Below are 17,278 nucleotides of genomic sequence, written 5' to 3' on the forward strand. Positions count from 1 at the left end.
CAGGCATATTTCTGACATGAGAAAGTCACCGCTTAAGAAAAAAACTTCAGAGGTGCCACAAGTCTTAAAAGAGGCTATTTTAAATATTTTTTTTCATTGCAACTGAGGCACACCTAAAATCAGAATTGCAGAAAAGATAGGTGCTTGGGTGGTAAAATGTTCGCAAATATATTTTTGAACGCTGTCCCATTAAACGCAACATTAAATGCTGTCCCATATTCGGCCCATTTGAACGTTCTTTTTCAGGCAATAGAGGAAGCAACCGTATCCCTGATTTTTCCTAAAATTTAGGGATCAAATCTCTTGGAAGAGATGGAAAATAATATGAGACATGATGTTGCATTGTATTGTTTCCAGGATTGTTATCAAATCTGAAATCTGCTTTTTTTTAGCATTGTGAGAAGGCCTAAAATGAAAGCCCAAAGGCTACAAATTAACTCGCCGTTCCTCAAAATACTGCCCATACACGGCCGCTGAGGCCTTTGTCATTAAAGGAAAGCACGCCTGACTACATTATTATAAGCCAATGCTGATCTGTGACATACTCGGGATGTGGTGGTGCCACTATCCCACTATCCGTGGGTGCAGATAGTAGTTCCCGGGGCAGCCCTTATGAATGTAATTGCAAATGACAGTTTTCAGAAAAGTGTAATATTTTCTTTTCACAGTGCATCTACGATTCGTTGGAATTCCCAGGTCCTTGGTTTGTCTTTTTGTTATTGAAATACTTGCTTCATTTTTGTTTTGTAATAGGCGTTTATTCCTAAAATACACATTGGGATTCGTTTTGCCCAATTAATACAATTTATTTGCTTCTTCGTAGCTTTACTATAGTAGGCTTTTCCACACTCTTGCTTAGTTTCCTGTTCAGTTTTTCCTGTCAGAAGTTTTACAAGATAAGAAAATCAGGTTCTCTTGCTTAAAAAAAAAAATTTAATAGAGCAACGAAATATGGACATGCTAAACATGTTTGACAAGGTGATGTTGGAGTCATTTAGAAATACTGGCTTTGAAATTACATTTTACACAACCATTTATTGCTCGTTAATATATAATCGTTTCATAGTTGCAGTTTGAACTTAGGAAATTTTGAAACAGTTGTTTATATGTATTCCTATGGGCATCACTTCAAGCTGCTATCTGCACCCACTAATGACTGCGCCAGCTCATGTAACAAACCATCATTTGTCCATAATAATGTAATAAGATATGCTGTCTCTTCGCAGTGCAGGTCTCTGTTTGAACATATGCAGAAATTTCCAGCAACGGGCATTGTTTGCTACCGTTGCACCTTCATTCAAACACTTGTAATGACGCTTGAGGCTGCATGTTTCAGCTGTGATAACATTTTGAAAGCAGAATAATGCAATGCGTTTTCTTGAAGTCTTTCTCTATCCCCTCCGAGAGACTAGTTCCTGAAATGTTCGGACAGTTTATGGAGTAATTTCTGAGGTTATGGGGTAATACATATATATTTTCTTAGTTTTGAAAAAATTTACTCTTCTTGAACAGGCCAAAATGGAGAAAATGTTTCATGTCCTTTCATATTATGGAAGACAAAAATATTTAACTTTTTTGCACCAGTTTCCTTATCCTTTTTCGGATTTTAAGGTAGGTGTGGCTCAGACCTGTGGAGAAAAAAAAAATTATTCAAAATAGCCTCGTTTGAGACTTGTGGCATTTTTGAAGTTTTTTCTGGGAATCAGGCTTCAAGGTTTACCTGTCATCCATATTGTGGAATGCTTTTGCCATCTCTCAGTTCTAAATCTTCAAAGACAAGGAAAACCTTAATTGCCTTTCATGACTTTTTATTTTTAGGGAATATGTAAAGGCTCACGAGCAAGAAGAAAACCATGCAGGCTGGTAACTTTTGGCTATTACGGCACATTGCACTGAGGCTGAAGTCTAACACTTTTTTCATTGTTCTGTGAGCAGTCTTTTCAATGCTGTTTGCCTAGAAGCTTCATGGTTTTACGTACTAGATTCAGAGCTGCGCCCGTTTTAATTACTGCGAAAGGAGTTGTTTGCCCGGTCTCACTTGCCGATTTTTTTCCCTCTTTATATACGCAGTTACTTGGTAACTCAGACTACAGTTAATGGCTGGAACCTACCTGTGCTCACCTACATATAATAGCACAAACGAGAGGAATGCGCTAAATCATCTACCAGCAACCACACTGCAGTGCCCTTCTGCAAGCCATCACCACATTTTATGTCACGTTCAGGGATGCAGGATTTCGGTCACACCTTGAGCATAGCTAAAAATTCTAGTATGAATAAACAGTTGCATTGGTGTGCTTACTTTATTTCTTTTAATAAGGGTGTAGTCAGTGAAATAAGAATTCATTCTCAAACAATTCTGTCTACATTGTTGCGGTTAGCAAAGCCAAACCTCGCACCATATTGATGTATCTGAAAGTTATGGTTTTGTGTGGTGATTGTCACGGCATGTTTATCCCACCGACTATTAACTTCAAGAGTTTTAAAATGTACAGGTTCCTGGAAAACACTGCAGACCACACATCTTGTATTTGAAATTATCTTATAAGTATTGTAGGGAATATAGGATACTTGGCTTCATACATGAGTGATCCAGTGACATGTGCTGAAGTATGTGCAAGGTACCTCCTAAGGTCACATGTAACGTTTTGGTTTCCAAATATTTTAGTTTTTCGTCTAACAGTATTGTGCTTTCCTTGTGACTTTTAGCTTTTTTCAGTCAGTCTCCACAACAGTACTGGCCTTTCATGGTCTGCACTAATGCTGGCCAGATTTTGGTGGTCTGTTCGATTTTTGAAAGTAAACTGAACACCTAAACCTAGGGAAGACGCCCAGCTCGGCAAAATCTGGGAATAAATATAATGTTAGCTATTTGGGGACATTGCAGTCGAGCAAACAATCGGAGTAGTAATAGATGCTTGACAGTGCTATTGTGATCACCTCTGTAGGGTTAGCAAATGACAAATGTATAGTCATCCTTATGCCTGCCCTCTTTTCCTCTACTCTGACCACATCATACATAAAAACAATCTGGACAAAGGCATGCAATTAATATATGATTAAATGAAAAGGCCTTTTATTGCTGCCGTTCGACTTATAGGCAAACCTCTTTTCTAATAAACGTGGTTCAGTCCGCACCAGTCAGTATAATATACACCAAGGTGCCGCAGCTAATGTTACCAAGCTTTTAAAAGACTGATGTGTCCTAGTGCACTGAAATCAGATGAGAGCTCATAAGTCGCGAAGCTTAATCTGAAGCATTTCTTCATTTTCCAAAGTTTATCAATTAATAAAACTAATTATTTTATTGTTAGTTTTGGCAACAAAGCTTGTATGGTAGGGGTTTTGGTCATCTTGAATAACAGCTGGCTACAACGTTTGCACTATTTACACAGCTTTATTTAATGGCATTAACAGAAAGCTCTGATGCGACCAGCTTCTGGCTTGCTATTTCTTGGTCACTAGATGCGCGAAGTGGCCATCTGAGCGAGCACTCTAGCGAAAAGCGATTTTGTTCTCCAAGATGGTGCCTTGCGTTCTTAAGTTGTACAGCTGCATGTGGCAGATTTCTTATTGCGATGTAAATGATGTAAATGTACTGTCTCATATGAATGTGTGATAACCAAACCAGAACAAAAGTACCTGTTCTCTGAGCATTTTTCTCATCTGCAGTCAATCTCCTTTTCACCACTTATGATGCGAGCAGTTTTTTGTATTTAGAAAATTGAATGCATCAAATTAATAATGAGAAATAAAGTTGCATCTTCTTAATCACACTTGTGTTCAATTTGTTTCTTTTCTTGGAAGCCATGTAAGCCCACTGGTTCACAGTGCTTCTGTCTTGTGTAATGCAGCGGTCAGGTTGGTGGTTATGCCACCACGAACAAAGCAGAGCAGCTTGCTAAATGTGTAGTAGTTTTTACTACAGGCTGTACTGCAACCTTCCGAGGGTGGTGCGTGTTGCTAAAGGTAGTGGCTGTTGCTACTTACAGAAGTAGTACATTTTGATATAGGTAGCTGCTATTACTACTTTCTGAGGCAGTGTATTTTGCTAAAGCTAGTTCCTCTAACTGCCTGTGGCGGTAGTGAATTTTAGTAAAGGCAGTTGCTCTTACCACCTCCTATAAGTAGCAAATTTTGCAAAAAGTCGTCCCTTTAGCTACCTGTAGTATCAGTGCACATTATTAAAGGTAGTTGCTCTTACTACCTCCTATAGGTAGCAATATTGCTAAATGTTGTTGCTAGTATTACACCTAGACGTAGTACATTTTGCTAGATGTAGTCTACCTTCTAGAAGATACTACCTTCTAGAGGTAAAATATGCTACTACCTATATCCCATACTACCTGCAGTTACTGATTAGTAACATATGTGACAAAAAATCAGTAACCGCGAGAGTGGCAAAGGCATCAAAGTTAGTTACAAATAAGGACTAATCTAACTAAACCTTCCTACTTTGTATGTGCAGAGGCTCGCTATAGCCTCAAATTGTTCATGAACGGCCAAAGTACTGTGCATTACAAATTTTTCATTTTTTTTTTCAGGACGCAAGCATAAATTCAACGTCTTAAACAACTAAACAACTTCTGGTTAGGAAAGCTCGTCATAAGAGCAGGTACTCACGAAACACCAACGATGTTGCGGTGGGTTGTCTTTGCAAGGCGCAAAAGCTGCTCAGCTTCATCTAGCGAACAACCAAACTGGTCATTGAGGAATGCTTGGCGTGTGCCATCGTGCACTGCGATACGAAGCAGAAGCCTGAAATATTTGGGTTGAATTGGGAAAATGATTCAAATTGCATGCATTAATCAAAACAAGAATGCCCGCAAACAGTTGGGTAAAACACTGGAGAGCGCCGGTGGCGGAATGCGGAGTTGGTGGGTTCATATCCCACCCGCCGCGCGTGGTTTTTTCCTTTTACTTTCTAATATATTTTCTCCACGATTACATTGTTTTACTTCACATTGATAAACGCGAAATAAAATATACTCTAGGCTTTCATTTGTTTCAAGGAATCCCCTCATTTTCCCTGAATTTGTTTGCTGGAGCTGTACAACGGCTTCCAACTTGAGATTAAGCCATGAATTACAACCTGCAATGTGCACTCGTGCATAGACAACCCATCAAAGTCGCTGCAAAATATCTATGAGCTAAAAGGAGTCGGCAGCGTTTGCAGGCCCCAGTATTCAATAGATCCTTCTGTTTCAGTTGTCGGCAGGAAATTGTTGCCGACAGGAATCGAAAGTGACGGGCCGTTGCTTCTGGTTTTTGCGAGAAAATCACGACATGCTCTCGTTGTGCTGTACGTGCTAGTAGTTTGTACCTTAAAAAATATGAAAGCAATAATGGCGTGGCACGCTTTTCAATAAACTATGAAGCGAGAACGCTATAAACACACTCCCGAAAAAAAAAAACAACAACACTGGTCGCGAAGCTCACCTCTCGCCTGTTATACTTTCCTAATAATAATAGCGCCTATTACGGACGAACAGCTTGCCTTTCAGGTTAATCTCGTTGAGAGAAGAATTGATACAAGAGAAAGCTTCTATTTTAGGAACGCTGGTTGTAGCATATAAACTAAAAAGTACCCTTAGATAAAAGCAAAACAGAAAAAAAAAAAACACAGCCTCTCGACAAAAGATCAGTGTGTAACGTTTCTGGGCTAAGGGACCTCCGTCTAGTGACACAATAAGATTATACAGCTGTACACCAGTGCCACGTGAGTAATTTCTAGAATAAGACGCAAATTTCACTGCGCGAATGAACGCATATGCGAGATAAGACAAACGCGGAATACTGAAGCAAACAATTTTTCTAGCACCTTTTACTATTAATTACTAACAAAGTCAGCCTCTAGTTTTCGAATCACCTTGCATCGGTGCCGTTGATTCTTGCCAGTTCCGCGGCGGAGTCAAAGCACATCAGTAGCACCCCGCGTTCTTCAGCGTATTTCAGATGCGAGCCACATTTCGTTGTACTGTTGTACAGGATCGAATCTGCTCTGACTCCAGATTCCAGTAAAATCTGCATTTCATGCTATTAAAGAATACGTAAAATCAGCAAAAGTTAGTTTAAAACCTCAAAGTGAATGTTAGATTTCTTAATACACTGTGATCTAAGTCGTGAGAGACGGCCGCAGTAGAAGTCTCTTTCATCGACAATTTTTCATATTGATGGGCGAAAGCAAAAACGCCGACACGTACGGGGCTAGAAGCCATTTGATTAAAATAGCTCTTTGGGCCAGTTGTTTCATATTAGCATATAATAAGACCAGCGCAAAACACAGGGACAAAGGAACAGAAAAACCGAGAACGTCAGGACGGGCGCTGTGTAATAAACCCGAAAACGACAGCGCCCGTCCGGTCGTTTTCGGTTTTTATGTTCCTGTGTCCCTGTGTTTTGCGCTGATATTATTATATGCTGGAAGCCATTGTTATTTCAGTTGCGAACATTGCTGACGCCTTTCCATCTGTAGGCGCAGAAGGCCGTCTCCCGGAATCTCTTCGTTGTTATTTTGTGAAATGCTCAATTTGCAACATACATTGTTTGTGACAGGTTCACAACCTGCCCCTTTCAGCCGTATGACGTAGATATCCCGTGTATTGAAACCCAATTGATTGCGTTTTACTGCAGTGATTCAGAAAACAATCGGTGAAAGCTACCTCCAATATTTTCAAAAGTGCGCCTAGTAATGATTTCTATAATCTTTTTGAGGGGAAACAGGCGCAGCTATATTGTTTCAAGATGAAGTTTGGCACATTTTGCAAAAGCTCGACAAACTTCGTCGTCTAAGGTTGGTGTTCTGACCAGCTAAACTAATGGTGCTACAAACGAGAGTGTTTCGTAATTCAGACAAAGCATCGATAACTGCTTTCGATTATGAACGAACACAATGAAATTAATATGAGCGTATAAAAGTGAACAACTTGGTTCAGCTAAAAGCTCTTTCCCAGAAAGGCTGCCTCCTGTTGCAGAAAACTGAACACTCTTGCCTGCTTTTCTTTTTCGCTCTGCAATTCTTGAGTATACGAGATGCAATTTAAAGATTTCACTAAGGAAGAATTTACAACCCCTAAATATATTGTTACGAGTGGAAACCACGCACCAATGGGCAACACAACACCGGAATCGGTGGGCACTGCTTAACGACTCAACTCAACCCTCAACGTCGTCTTTGTTCACACACCCAGACACTTCGTTCTTCACTTGCTGAATGCCAGCATGGGACACCAGATAACATTACCCCCGCCGCAGTAGCACAGTCCCGGTGCGTTCTAAGTAAACGAAACAGTCTTGAGTCGTGTCACATGCACAACGAGATGACTTCATGTTCAGAGGTTCGATTTCGTATGTGACATCGGTGATTTGGCGCAAGATACGGTAGGGGTCTGTGTAGCGTGGTAGAAGCTTTTCGCATAAACTCACCTGGCGGGATGGGAGCCAGAGCAGAACGAGAGAGCCTGGAGCGTAGTGCACATCGCGGTGGCGACTGTTATAACGGGACTGCTGGGAGCATTGGGAGGCAAAGAGTCTGTCGCGAGCAGGAGATGGCATCACGAGCGTAAGTACTAGTGGCGGCGTCAGTAGCAGGTAGCGATGTATCAAAAGGGAGTAGTGGGTATCGTCCAAAAAGCAGATAAAAGGCAGAGTAGCCAGCGGTATCATGCCGAGAAGAGTTGTAGGCGAACTTTACAAAGGGTAGAATAATGCCCCAATTACGATGGTCGCCGGAGACATACATTGATAACATATCGGTGAGCGTACGGTTGAGGCGTTCTGTGAGGTCGTTGGTCTGAGGATGATAGGCGGTGGTAAATTTGTGACGGACGGTGCACACACGAAGTAGCTCGTCAACCGCTCTGGAGAGGAAGCAGCGACCACGATCCTGAGTAGTTCACGAGGGGCACCGTGTTGTAGTATCACGTCGTGGAGGAGGAAATCAGCGACGTCTGTAGTGCAGCTAGTCCGGATCGCATGGGTAATGGCGAAACGCGTAACATAATCGGTCACTACGGTGATCCATTTGTTGCGCGAGGCAGACTGGGAAGGGTAAAAGCAAATCAACACCAACACGGAAAAACGGGTCAGTCAGGATGGAGATTAGCTGCAGGTGTCCAGATGGTCATACGGATTTTTACCGACGCTGGTAGAGCTCACATGAGGCCACCTAATGCTGGACTGAGCGAGAGAGACCCGGTCAATAAAAACGTCGGCACACGCTGTCATACGTGCGGGACACACGATGTCCAGCAGTGGGGGCATCATGAAATTGTTCCAGGATGGTGGAGCGCAGATGTTTCGGAACGACGATCATGAGCTCAGAGCCATCAGATCACGTATTGCGGCGGTATTAGTGCGTCCCCTTGGAGTACGAACATGGCGAGGGCAAGATGAGACTGGACGATGGTCAGACGGTCGATGATAGACCGGAGCGCAGAATCCAAGTGCTGTTCGTCGGCTATGTGGGTAAAGGCTGATAAAAACAGGACGCATGCGTCAATATCACAGTCCGAGCTGGGAGGATCGACAGGGTGGCGAGACAAGCAGTGTGCATCTTGGCGAAGGCGACCAGACTTATAAACCACGGAAAAGATGTATTCTTGCAACCTTAACGCCCAGCGTCCCAAACATCCAGTAGGGTCTTTGAGTGAAGCACAAGGCATGGTGGTCCGTGATTACAGTAACGGGTCACTCAAACAAATAAGGGCGGAATTTCGCAATAGCCCAAACAAGAGCTAGGCACAACCTCTTTGTGATATACTAATTTTGTTCTGTCCTAGATAGTAGGCGGCTGGCATACGCAATCACTCTGGTGCGGCCGTAGTGTCGGTGAGCGAGGATAGCTCCAATGCCGTGACCACTTGCGTCAGTGCGGAGTTCGGTAGGGGCCGAAGGGTTAAAATGGGCCATGACGGGTGGATTGGTGAGAGCAGAGATAAGTTCGAAGAAAGCTGCAGCTTGGTAAGAGCCCCAAGAGAAAGGGGCATCTTTTTTCAGTAGGGTGGTGGGAGGGTGAGCAAGGGCTGCGAATTTCTGAACGATACGACATAAATACGAACACAAGCCGTGAAAACTTAGAACATCACTAGATGAACGTGGCGTGGGAAAAGTACGAACGGTGCGAATCTTATCGGGGTCAGGCTAAACACCAGTACCAGCAGCATTCACTAAGTGGCAAAAACTTTGATCTCCCGATGGCCGAAATTGCATTTTCTTGGAGTTGAGTTGAAGGCCGGCGCGGCGGAATAGTTCCAGAATGGTAGAAAGGCGAGAGAGGTGGCTGTCAAAACTGGATGAGAAAACAATGACGTCGTCTAAGCAACACAGACAAATCGTCCACTTGAAGCCGCGCAGAAACGATTCCATCGTCCGTTCGAAAGTTGCAGGGGCGTTACACAGGCCAAAAGATATGACATAGAGGCCGTCAGGAGTGATAAATGCCATTTTTTCGCGGTCTCGTTCATCGACGGAGATTTGCCAGTAGCCAGAGCGAAGGTCGATGGAGGAAAAATAGCTGGCTCCATGTAAGCAATCAAGTGTATCGCCGATGCGCGTAAGAGGGTAGACGTCTTTTCTGGTCAACTTGTTGAGGTGGCGATACTCGACGCAAAATCTCCAGCTCCGATCTTCCTTCTTTACTAGCCCAATAGATGACGCCCAGGGACTGTTCGAAGGCTCAATGATGTCGTCGGCCAGCACTTTTCCGACTTCAAATTGAGTCACCTGGCGCTCGGAAAGAGAGACACGGTACGGTCGCTTGTGAATAGGGGCACGTCGCCGGCGATGATGCGGCGGGCTACAACAGACGTTTGGCCAAGAGGTCTGTTTTAAAAATAAAGTATGTCGCTATAAGAAAGCAACAGCTTGTAGAGCGTGTCGACAGAATCGGGTTGCAGGTCGGCCGCAATCATGCTGGAAACAAGATCACGGTGGGAAGGAGACGAGATAGGAGCGGCAAGGGCTGTGCGGGCTGCAGATGGAGGGTAAGGAGGTAGGGCTGAAACTTCACAGTCGGCCAGCTGGGAATGTTCAGCTAATGAAATTCCGTCGGGAATTAATTGGGTCGACAAGCTGAAGTTGAGGACTGGGAGTGTGGTGCGATTCTGAGTTACGTGTACGATGAGGTGTGGGAGGATGACGTGCTGCTGCAGGACGACGTCTGTAATGGGGCACACCAGGTAGTCTTCATCGGGCACGGGCGGGAAAGGACACATATGAATGTAAACAGCTTCATAAGGGAGGCGGGAATACTTTGCTGAGCGGAGGCGAGGGGGCGTGGAGAGGACTTCAGAGCAGAGGGGAAGGTCCAAGCGTTGAATGCCGGTTGAGCAGTCAATAAGGGCTGAGTGAGCGGTCAAGAAGTCAAGGCCAAGGATCAGGCCATGGGGGCATTCTTGAAGGACGGTGAATAAGATTGATGTGTGACGACCAGCAATGGTTACGCAGGTGGTACACATGCCAAGCACGGCAGCAGGGCTGCCATTGGCTACACGAACAGTGGGCGAAACTGCCGGCGTCAGGACTTTCTTCAGGCGACGACGACACGAGGAACTGAGGACAGAGAGTTGGGCACCGGTGTCAATAAGGGCAGAGACAGGAACACCATCCTCAAGGACTTCGATGAGGTTAGATTGCGGGGCAAAGGTCAACAAAAGCTTTTCAGTCCAGGTCGCGAATGCAGCATCATCTCCGGAAGCTGCATTGTCTAGTTTACCTAGAAGCGGCCGGCATAGGACTGTGAAGAATTACGACGAGGAAGAGGAGAGCGGGAACGCCGGGTTTGCGGGGAAGGTGAGCGGCTGGACACATGAACAGGTGGAACAGGATCTGCACGGGGCGGGTCAGGTTGTGGCGAAGAACGGCGCGGTGCAGAGACTCCACTGCGATTGAATGGGCGGGACGGCATGTACCAGCGGTTGCGGTAGTGACGGGAGATATGAACAACACGGGAACAGTTGAAGCAGATTGGGCGATCGTCAGCGGTATGGCAGTCATTAGGGCTGTGGTAGCGGTATTGTGGCATAAAGCTGGGGTTAGAGGCAGCAGCGATCACAGGTGGGGCTGAGTTGGAGTCGATGGTGTCCGGGACACGGCCAGTAGAAATGCCCATATTAGCAACCTCCTGGCGAACAGCAGCAAGGATGAAGGATGCAGTAGGGCAAGGTGCTGCCCGTCAGCTGCGATGAGGAAACAGCGGGAGCCATGGCCTCGAGTTCGCGGCGGAGGATACGGGTTAAGTTAGTCTGGTTGGAAGGCTGATGGAGAGTAGGCAGGTCAGTACAGGACAAGCTAACAGCTGTGTTCGGCAGGCGGTGAAAACGGTGATTTATGCGTTTTTGTTTCGGCTGCTTAAAGCGCCTGCACACCTGAAGAACAGAGTCCACAGTAGAACAGTCCCTGCACAAGAGAAGGTAGAAAGCGTCGTCGGCTATACCTTTTAGTATGTGGCCCACTTTGTCTTCCTCAGTCATGGCCGAGTCGACTTTTTGGCACAGGGATAAGACGTCTTGTATGTAGGAAATATAAGTTTCGGACGAAGTTTGGGCGCGAGATGCCAGGTCTTTTTTGGCAGCAAGGTGGCGTCCAATAGGCTTGCCGAAGAGATCGTGAAGCTTTTGTTTGCAGACGTCCCAAGATGTCATCTGGTCTTCGTCCGTTTCGAACCGACACGCGCGGTTCCGGTCAAATAAAATATGACATTGGCCAGCATGAGCGTTGCATCCCAGTCTTTGTGCTTGCTTACTCGCTTGTAGAGTGCCAACCAGTCGTCCACATCAACTTCGTCGGTCCCGCAAAAGGTGCCCGGGTCCCGGGGTTGAGCCATGACGATAGCTGGGGCGGCGGCCGTAGAGGGGGTGGCGTCTGTGGATATGATGACGGTACCGACGTGGCGTTCACTGCGGAGATCCAGCTTGTTGTACGGGATCGATTATTTCACCTCCACCAAAGATGTTACTAGTGGAAACCACGCACCAGTGGGCAACACAACACCGGAATCGATGGGCACTGCTTAACGGCTCAAGTAAACCCTCAACGTCGTCTTCATTCACATACCCAGACAATTCGTTCTTCACTTGCTGAATGCCAGCATGGGGACAATATTTCAAATATTTATCCGGTTTTCTAGACTGGGTGCTGCTATTTCGACATTTCAGTGTAGAAAACAGTACCACTGTACCATTTGTATTCAACTGCCGGTATCCAGCCAGTGTCTTCCAGCTTCGGCCTCGAACTATTTTTGGTTTCTAGTGATAAAAACTGCCACCAGTTCAAGAATGTTGTCAACGCTTCGAAGGAATTAGTAAAATGAGAGAGGCATCGTGTTTGCCAAAATAAGCAAGCTGCGGGATTTTCTTGTCAGCCGTAGAGAAGCGTACTTACTAAATCTCTGCAAAGTACGAAGAGCCATAATCCCCACTTTTCACGTGATTTTAATATTTAACGAACCCCCCGGCCTCCACTATGCGAATGAGATACCAAACCATGCAATCTCAATACTTTTGGCATTCAGAGTATAGTGTAGTGCTTCTTACAGGCCTAAAATCCCCAAATTAATTGGTTTTTACGTACCAAAGACGTTACAAAGCGAGGTAACAAAGGGTTCATTTCGTGGAATGACGCGAACAAGACAAGGGACAGAAGAATGAGTAGACGACATGGGCGCTTTCTAAGAACTGAAGGTTTATTTGAAAACACATGAACTATATAAGGTGAAAGCGCACAAAACTAAAAAAAAAAGACATCAATGATTATGCTGCAAAGAAAGGCACTTATCAATGAAGGCTATCTCATTATCCTGTAACGTATCCTGTAACGTAACGGACGGTTACGCCACACACGTGACCGGGTTCTTCGCTATGCAGTAAGCTTCAAAAATCTCCCTGCCTATCTGGTTGTTGCTGTACTATTGGATTGTTGCGTTATGCAAGTCAGACAGGAAAGGTTCATATTTAAGACATTGCAATCACGGCAGTGCCGCACGAGGCTAGAAGAGGGGGATTTTTTCACAGCAAGGGAATTTTCGTGCTCTTTCAGTTCGATATTGATGCACCTGCCGGTTTGACCATAATAATCTTTCCGCATGCCAAAGGAACACTGTACACGACGCCTTTTTTGCAGTCCGTGAACTTATCTGCGTGTGACACAGATTTGGCGATCGTCAATTAAAATTGATATAATTCGCGTTTCTGGCCGCGCAGTTTGGCAAAAGCAGGACGCAGTTGCTGCACGATGTTACCGCTGTTTTAAGCAAAAAGTTCGTTATTCCGGGACAGATAGCGAAATTAATTTAATTATTTGGAGTTAGTCAAAGCATTGGACGATATGGGCATTTGATAGGGAAACGGGATATTTTCGTTAAATTGAGACTTTCGTTAAATTGGGCTTCGCTAAATCGAGTTTTGACAAGTGCAAAGAAAATGTACAAACTCACACACGCCACAGTATACATGACATAATATTTTTTTGTTCTACAACTTCGTGATATCGCTTTTTGCAATTTTGTGAAATCAGCTTTCGGCATCAACTTTGTTATTATAAACCAAGATAAATTCAGGGTAATAAAGTAAGGCGCATTTATTGCTCCTATTTTCATCATGTGAGATCCTTAAACAAGCACTCATGCGTCGAAGGATTTAGGGAGGTGGAGCGAAAATTACTGCTTGATTAATTCCGAAACACACTCTCCTTACCTTTGATCCGCACGCAAAATTTACGCTTCTTGAGCTCAGCGTACGCAGGACAACCAGATCCGAGCAGCATCTTACATCTGGTGGGGACCAAAAAAGATAATTTACCATATCGCACTTGAGCAGTGCTTAAGATGGACTAAATTGTAAACGATCAAAAACAAACAGCGCAATAGCAGTCAGGTTCGCACGTGGATAATCTGGCGTTTCCACTTATATTCGTGCTCTCTGTGAATGCTTTAAAGGGGTGCTGGGGGAGCAGCTCGCGTGTATGAACAGGACATCGCCTTCAAATTGTACAGAAAGCGCGCTCACATAAAAAGAAAGTTATATAAGCTAGAAAAGTGGACACAGCTATTGCCCTCACCAGTCGATTTCGCAACTAAAGTGTGGCCTGTCGACAGCTTTTTTCTTCTTTTTTTTTTTTTTTTTTTTTTTTTTTTTTTTTGCTGCGTATCCCATAGACTAGGATGTACCACCTCCATTCACTTCAAAACTAGGTGACGGCCTGAACTGACGATTAAAATGAGTGGCGGAAAAACTTTGACGTGCTACTTTTTCGGCGTTAGATGCGTTTTCTGAAGCCAGACAAATATAGACGTACCCAGAAATACCCGTAGGATTGCTTTTTACTCAAACAATAATTGAACGATGTTGTTCCAAGCTTCCAGTTTACGCATCGTGACATGAGTGGAAAGAGCATCCTTGGAAAGTTGTGATCAGCGGTCTCATTTTTACGTTTTGATAACACAGCCGTTGTCAAATATTGCACATTAGGTGTCGCTGCTAAAGTCAAAGTTGTTCACCACTACCATGGCGCTGGTGAAGGGACCCAAAGGAAAAAGTTAGGGTTTGAAAATTCAACGTCTTTTTCCTCCCTATGAGACGTAGTTCAAATGCGCAGAGATGCCAGGAATGCCAGATTCTCAGCTTAGTATTTATTTTTCAGCAAATACGCACTTTTTTCATCTTTATTTAACTCCAGTATGTTTGTAACGAATTGTACTTTATAACCATTTTGAGTGGTAATGAAGTACCGCTCTCGGGAGCAGATATGCACCGCCATCTGCGTCCCGAATTAGTTACAGCACATCTTGGTGGAGGCCGGCGCTCTCCTCACCTCGGTGGTGGAATGACATGGGGAATGTAATTCCCCACTATACTGCATGGTGTGTAGTGGTTGAGGCCTCGAAACCACCTGGGGATATTTTTTTTTAACCATGCAACGAGATGCAACAGTTCTCCCAGTTTGCGTTTTGCTAGACATTCGCCTCTTACAGTGTCCGGTTCGGAACGGCGAGTACATGTTACCTCTCCTGTGTGGCAAAAATTAACTTAAGCTTAAGTTTAGTCGCTACGATAATTTAGACTGACGCAGATTTGCATGATTTTCATCGTTTGTCGTCCGAGTAATGGTAACAATAAGCCGTCTGAAGGTTACTTACAATTCGGTTTGCGGGCGCTAGATTTAGATCTCTTCTGTACCTGCGTTCTGCACGCCCCTTGCAACATGCATATCAGCACCGAGATGCACAGTGGCTATAACAGAAAGGCTCTTCGCTGTTTACGCTATAATGCATCCGTTCTAACGAATGACGCTTGTGCAGGTGCTGCTGCTGCTTATCCTGGGCCAGCTATCGAGTCCGACCTACTGCCTGGACGGGCCCAAAGGGAAAGTCTGGGAGAGCGACGCTTCAACCTGCTTCACAGAGCCGTTTGATACCTGCTGCTTTCCCGTGGATTGGCCGCATTATCCTTCATCGCTAACTCTGGAAGTTACTCTTCAGTTCGTCGAGCAACATGGAGCCACGTCACCTGTCAGGCTGCTTGAAAAGAACGTCATTCCTGCTGACGCTGTGGGCCACGACACTGCGGTTACGCATCCGTACTCGCGAATGAAGCTTGTAAATGTCAGTTATCTTGAATGTAAGTGTTATCGAGGCAATACTGTTTGCCTCTTTGCGGTGTCGTGGCCACCTGGTGAACTAGATTACATCAAGTATGTTAGGGCGGCTGCGTCGTACATTAGGCTTCTTTTAGTTCTCGGCGGTGACGTGGAGGTAAACCCAGGCCCAGGTATGACTAAAGCGCAAGAAGAAAAGCTTGATACTGTAGCTTTAGCCATTCACCGTCTTGAGGCGAACAACACAAGCCTTCTTGAATCGATAAATCAAGTCTTGAGTCTCCATGTCACCCTTAACAACGACCTTTTACAGTTGACTAAAAGAGTTAATGAATTAGAATCAAAAATTGAAACACTACATTCCGGTCAACCAGTGGTAGGTGCTGGTATCTCTAAAAAAATTCAGGACATGGTGGATGATCTGGAAAATCGCTCAAGGCGGTCCAATTTGTTATTTTTTGGCATCGATGACCGCGATCCTTCTGAGTCTTCGGAAAATTCAGAGCGGTGCATAAAAGAATTTTGCGCCGAGAAACTTGGCATTATCGTCACTTCCGTTGCCAGAGCTCACCGCCTCGGGTGTCTTTCGCCTGACAAGAAACGTCCCATTATTGCCAGATTCTATAATGAGAAAGAAGTCGAATCCATCATTAGTCTTGGCTACAAACTGAAGAACACCAATTTTAGTATATCACGCGACTACTCTGAAGCTGTTCGGGATAAGCGCCGTAAACTGTGGCATTTTTCCAAGACGATAAAGAAGGAGGGGGACCGCATTCGTCTGTATTTTAATAAACTTCACGTAAACGACGATGTTTATCACTGGGACTATACTTGCAATCGGGCTGTGCGTCTATCTGAACTGTCTACTGAATTCGAACCTTCCACTGATTGACAACATTGAAGTCATCCTGGTGCTTCCGATCATGCACCGCCAGTATTGCCGGGACCGAGATGTCTAGATAACCTTTGCTTCCTCTATACTAACATTAGAAGCGTTACAGCGAAAAGTGATGTCCTCTCCTCTTTTATCGACTCCTCGGAAACCTCGTTAATAACATAAACTGACACTTGGCTAACCCATTATACTTCAGAAGATGACATCTTTCCATGTTAATAATGTTCTATTTTGGTGCGATTAAAAGATCAGAACAAGAGGTGGGTGGTGTGCTTATTGCGATCAAGCAAGACTTGACTTCTGTACCAAATATTACGTCTAGCTTTCTCGAGTGTGTGTTCGTCTCATCAAAATGTGCTACTACAAACATTATTGCTGGCGAGTTATATTGCCCAACCGACTTGTATGATGGCTTCGCTAAATAATTTTGTCGCTTACTAATCGATGTGTGTACGCGTTTTCCAAATTTTGTCCTAATTATTTTGGTGACTTTAATTTCCCAGGTATCAACTTGGAAAAGCTATATTTTTTGTCCAAGTGATAAGGATGCGCACGCTTTCCTAAAGGCTTGTCTAGATTTTCACCAAACTCAACTTGTCAAAAAGCACACGGGATCCGTAGCTACTACTGCAAACATTCTCGACTTGATTCTAACCAATATTCCTGATGCTTGTTCTAAAATATTTAATTTAACGGTCTTTCTGATCATTATATTATTACTGGATGCATCAAGTGTAGTATTATCGAAAGAAAAACTGCCACCAGGTGACCATGTGTTATAACAGAGCT

At 44.4% G+C, this 17,278-nt stretch overlaps 1 protein-coding gene across 1 annotated transcript in view; it reads right to left on the minus strand.

The window, feature by feature from the left end:
- The window catches only part of LOC146202152 (ornithine decarboxylase-like), a 99,205-nt gene that overhangs the window by 76,013 nt on the left and 5,914 nt on the right, over positions 1–17,278 (minus strand). The window contains exons 3-5 of the mRNA XM_084584116.1: positions 13,692–13,768; positions 5,870–6,036; positions 4,624–4,758 (exon numbers count right to left, since the gene is read on the minus strand). Of these exons, the coding sequence (XP_084440242.1) occupies positions 4,624–4,758; positions 5,870–6,036; positions 13,692–13,768 (379 nt within the window). The remainder of the gene's footprint in view (positions 1–4,623; positions 4,759–5,869; positions 6,037–13,691; positions 13,769–17,278) is intronic.

The sequence above is a fragment of the Amblyomma maculatum genome, chromosome 1 (genome assembly GCF_055883805.1).
Source record: "Amblyomma maculatum isolate TAMU_Amacu chromosome 1, ASM5588380v1, whole genome shotgun sequence".
In the NCBI taxonomy this organism is placed as follows: Eukaryota; Metazoa; Arthropoda; class Arachnida; order Ixodida; family Ixodidae; genus Amblyomma; species Amblyomma maculatum.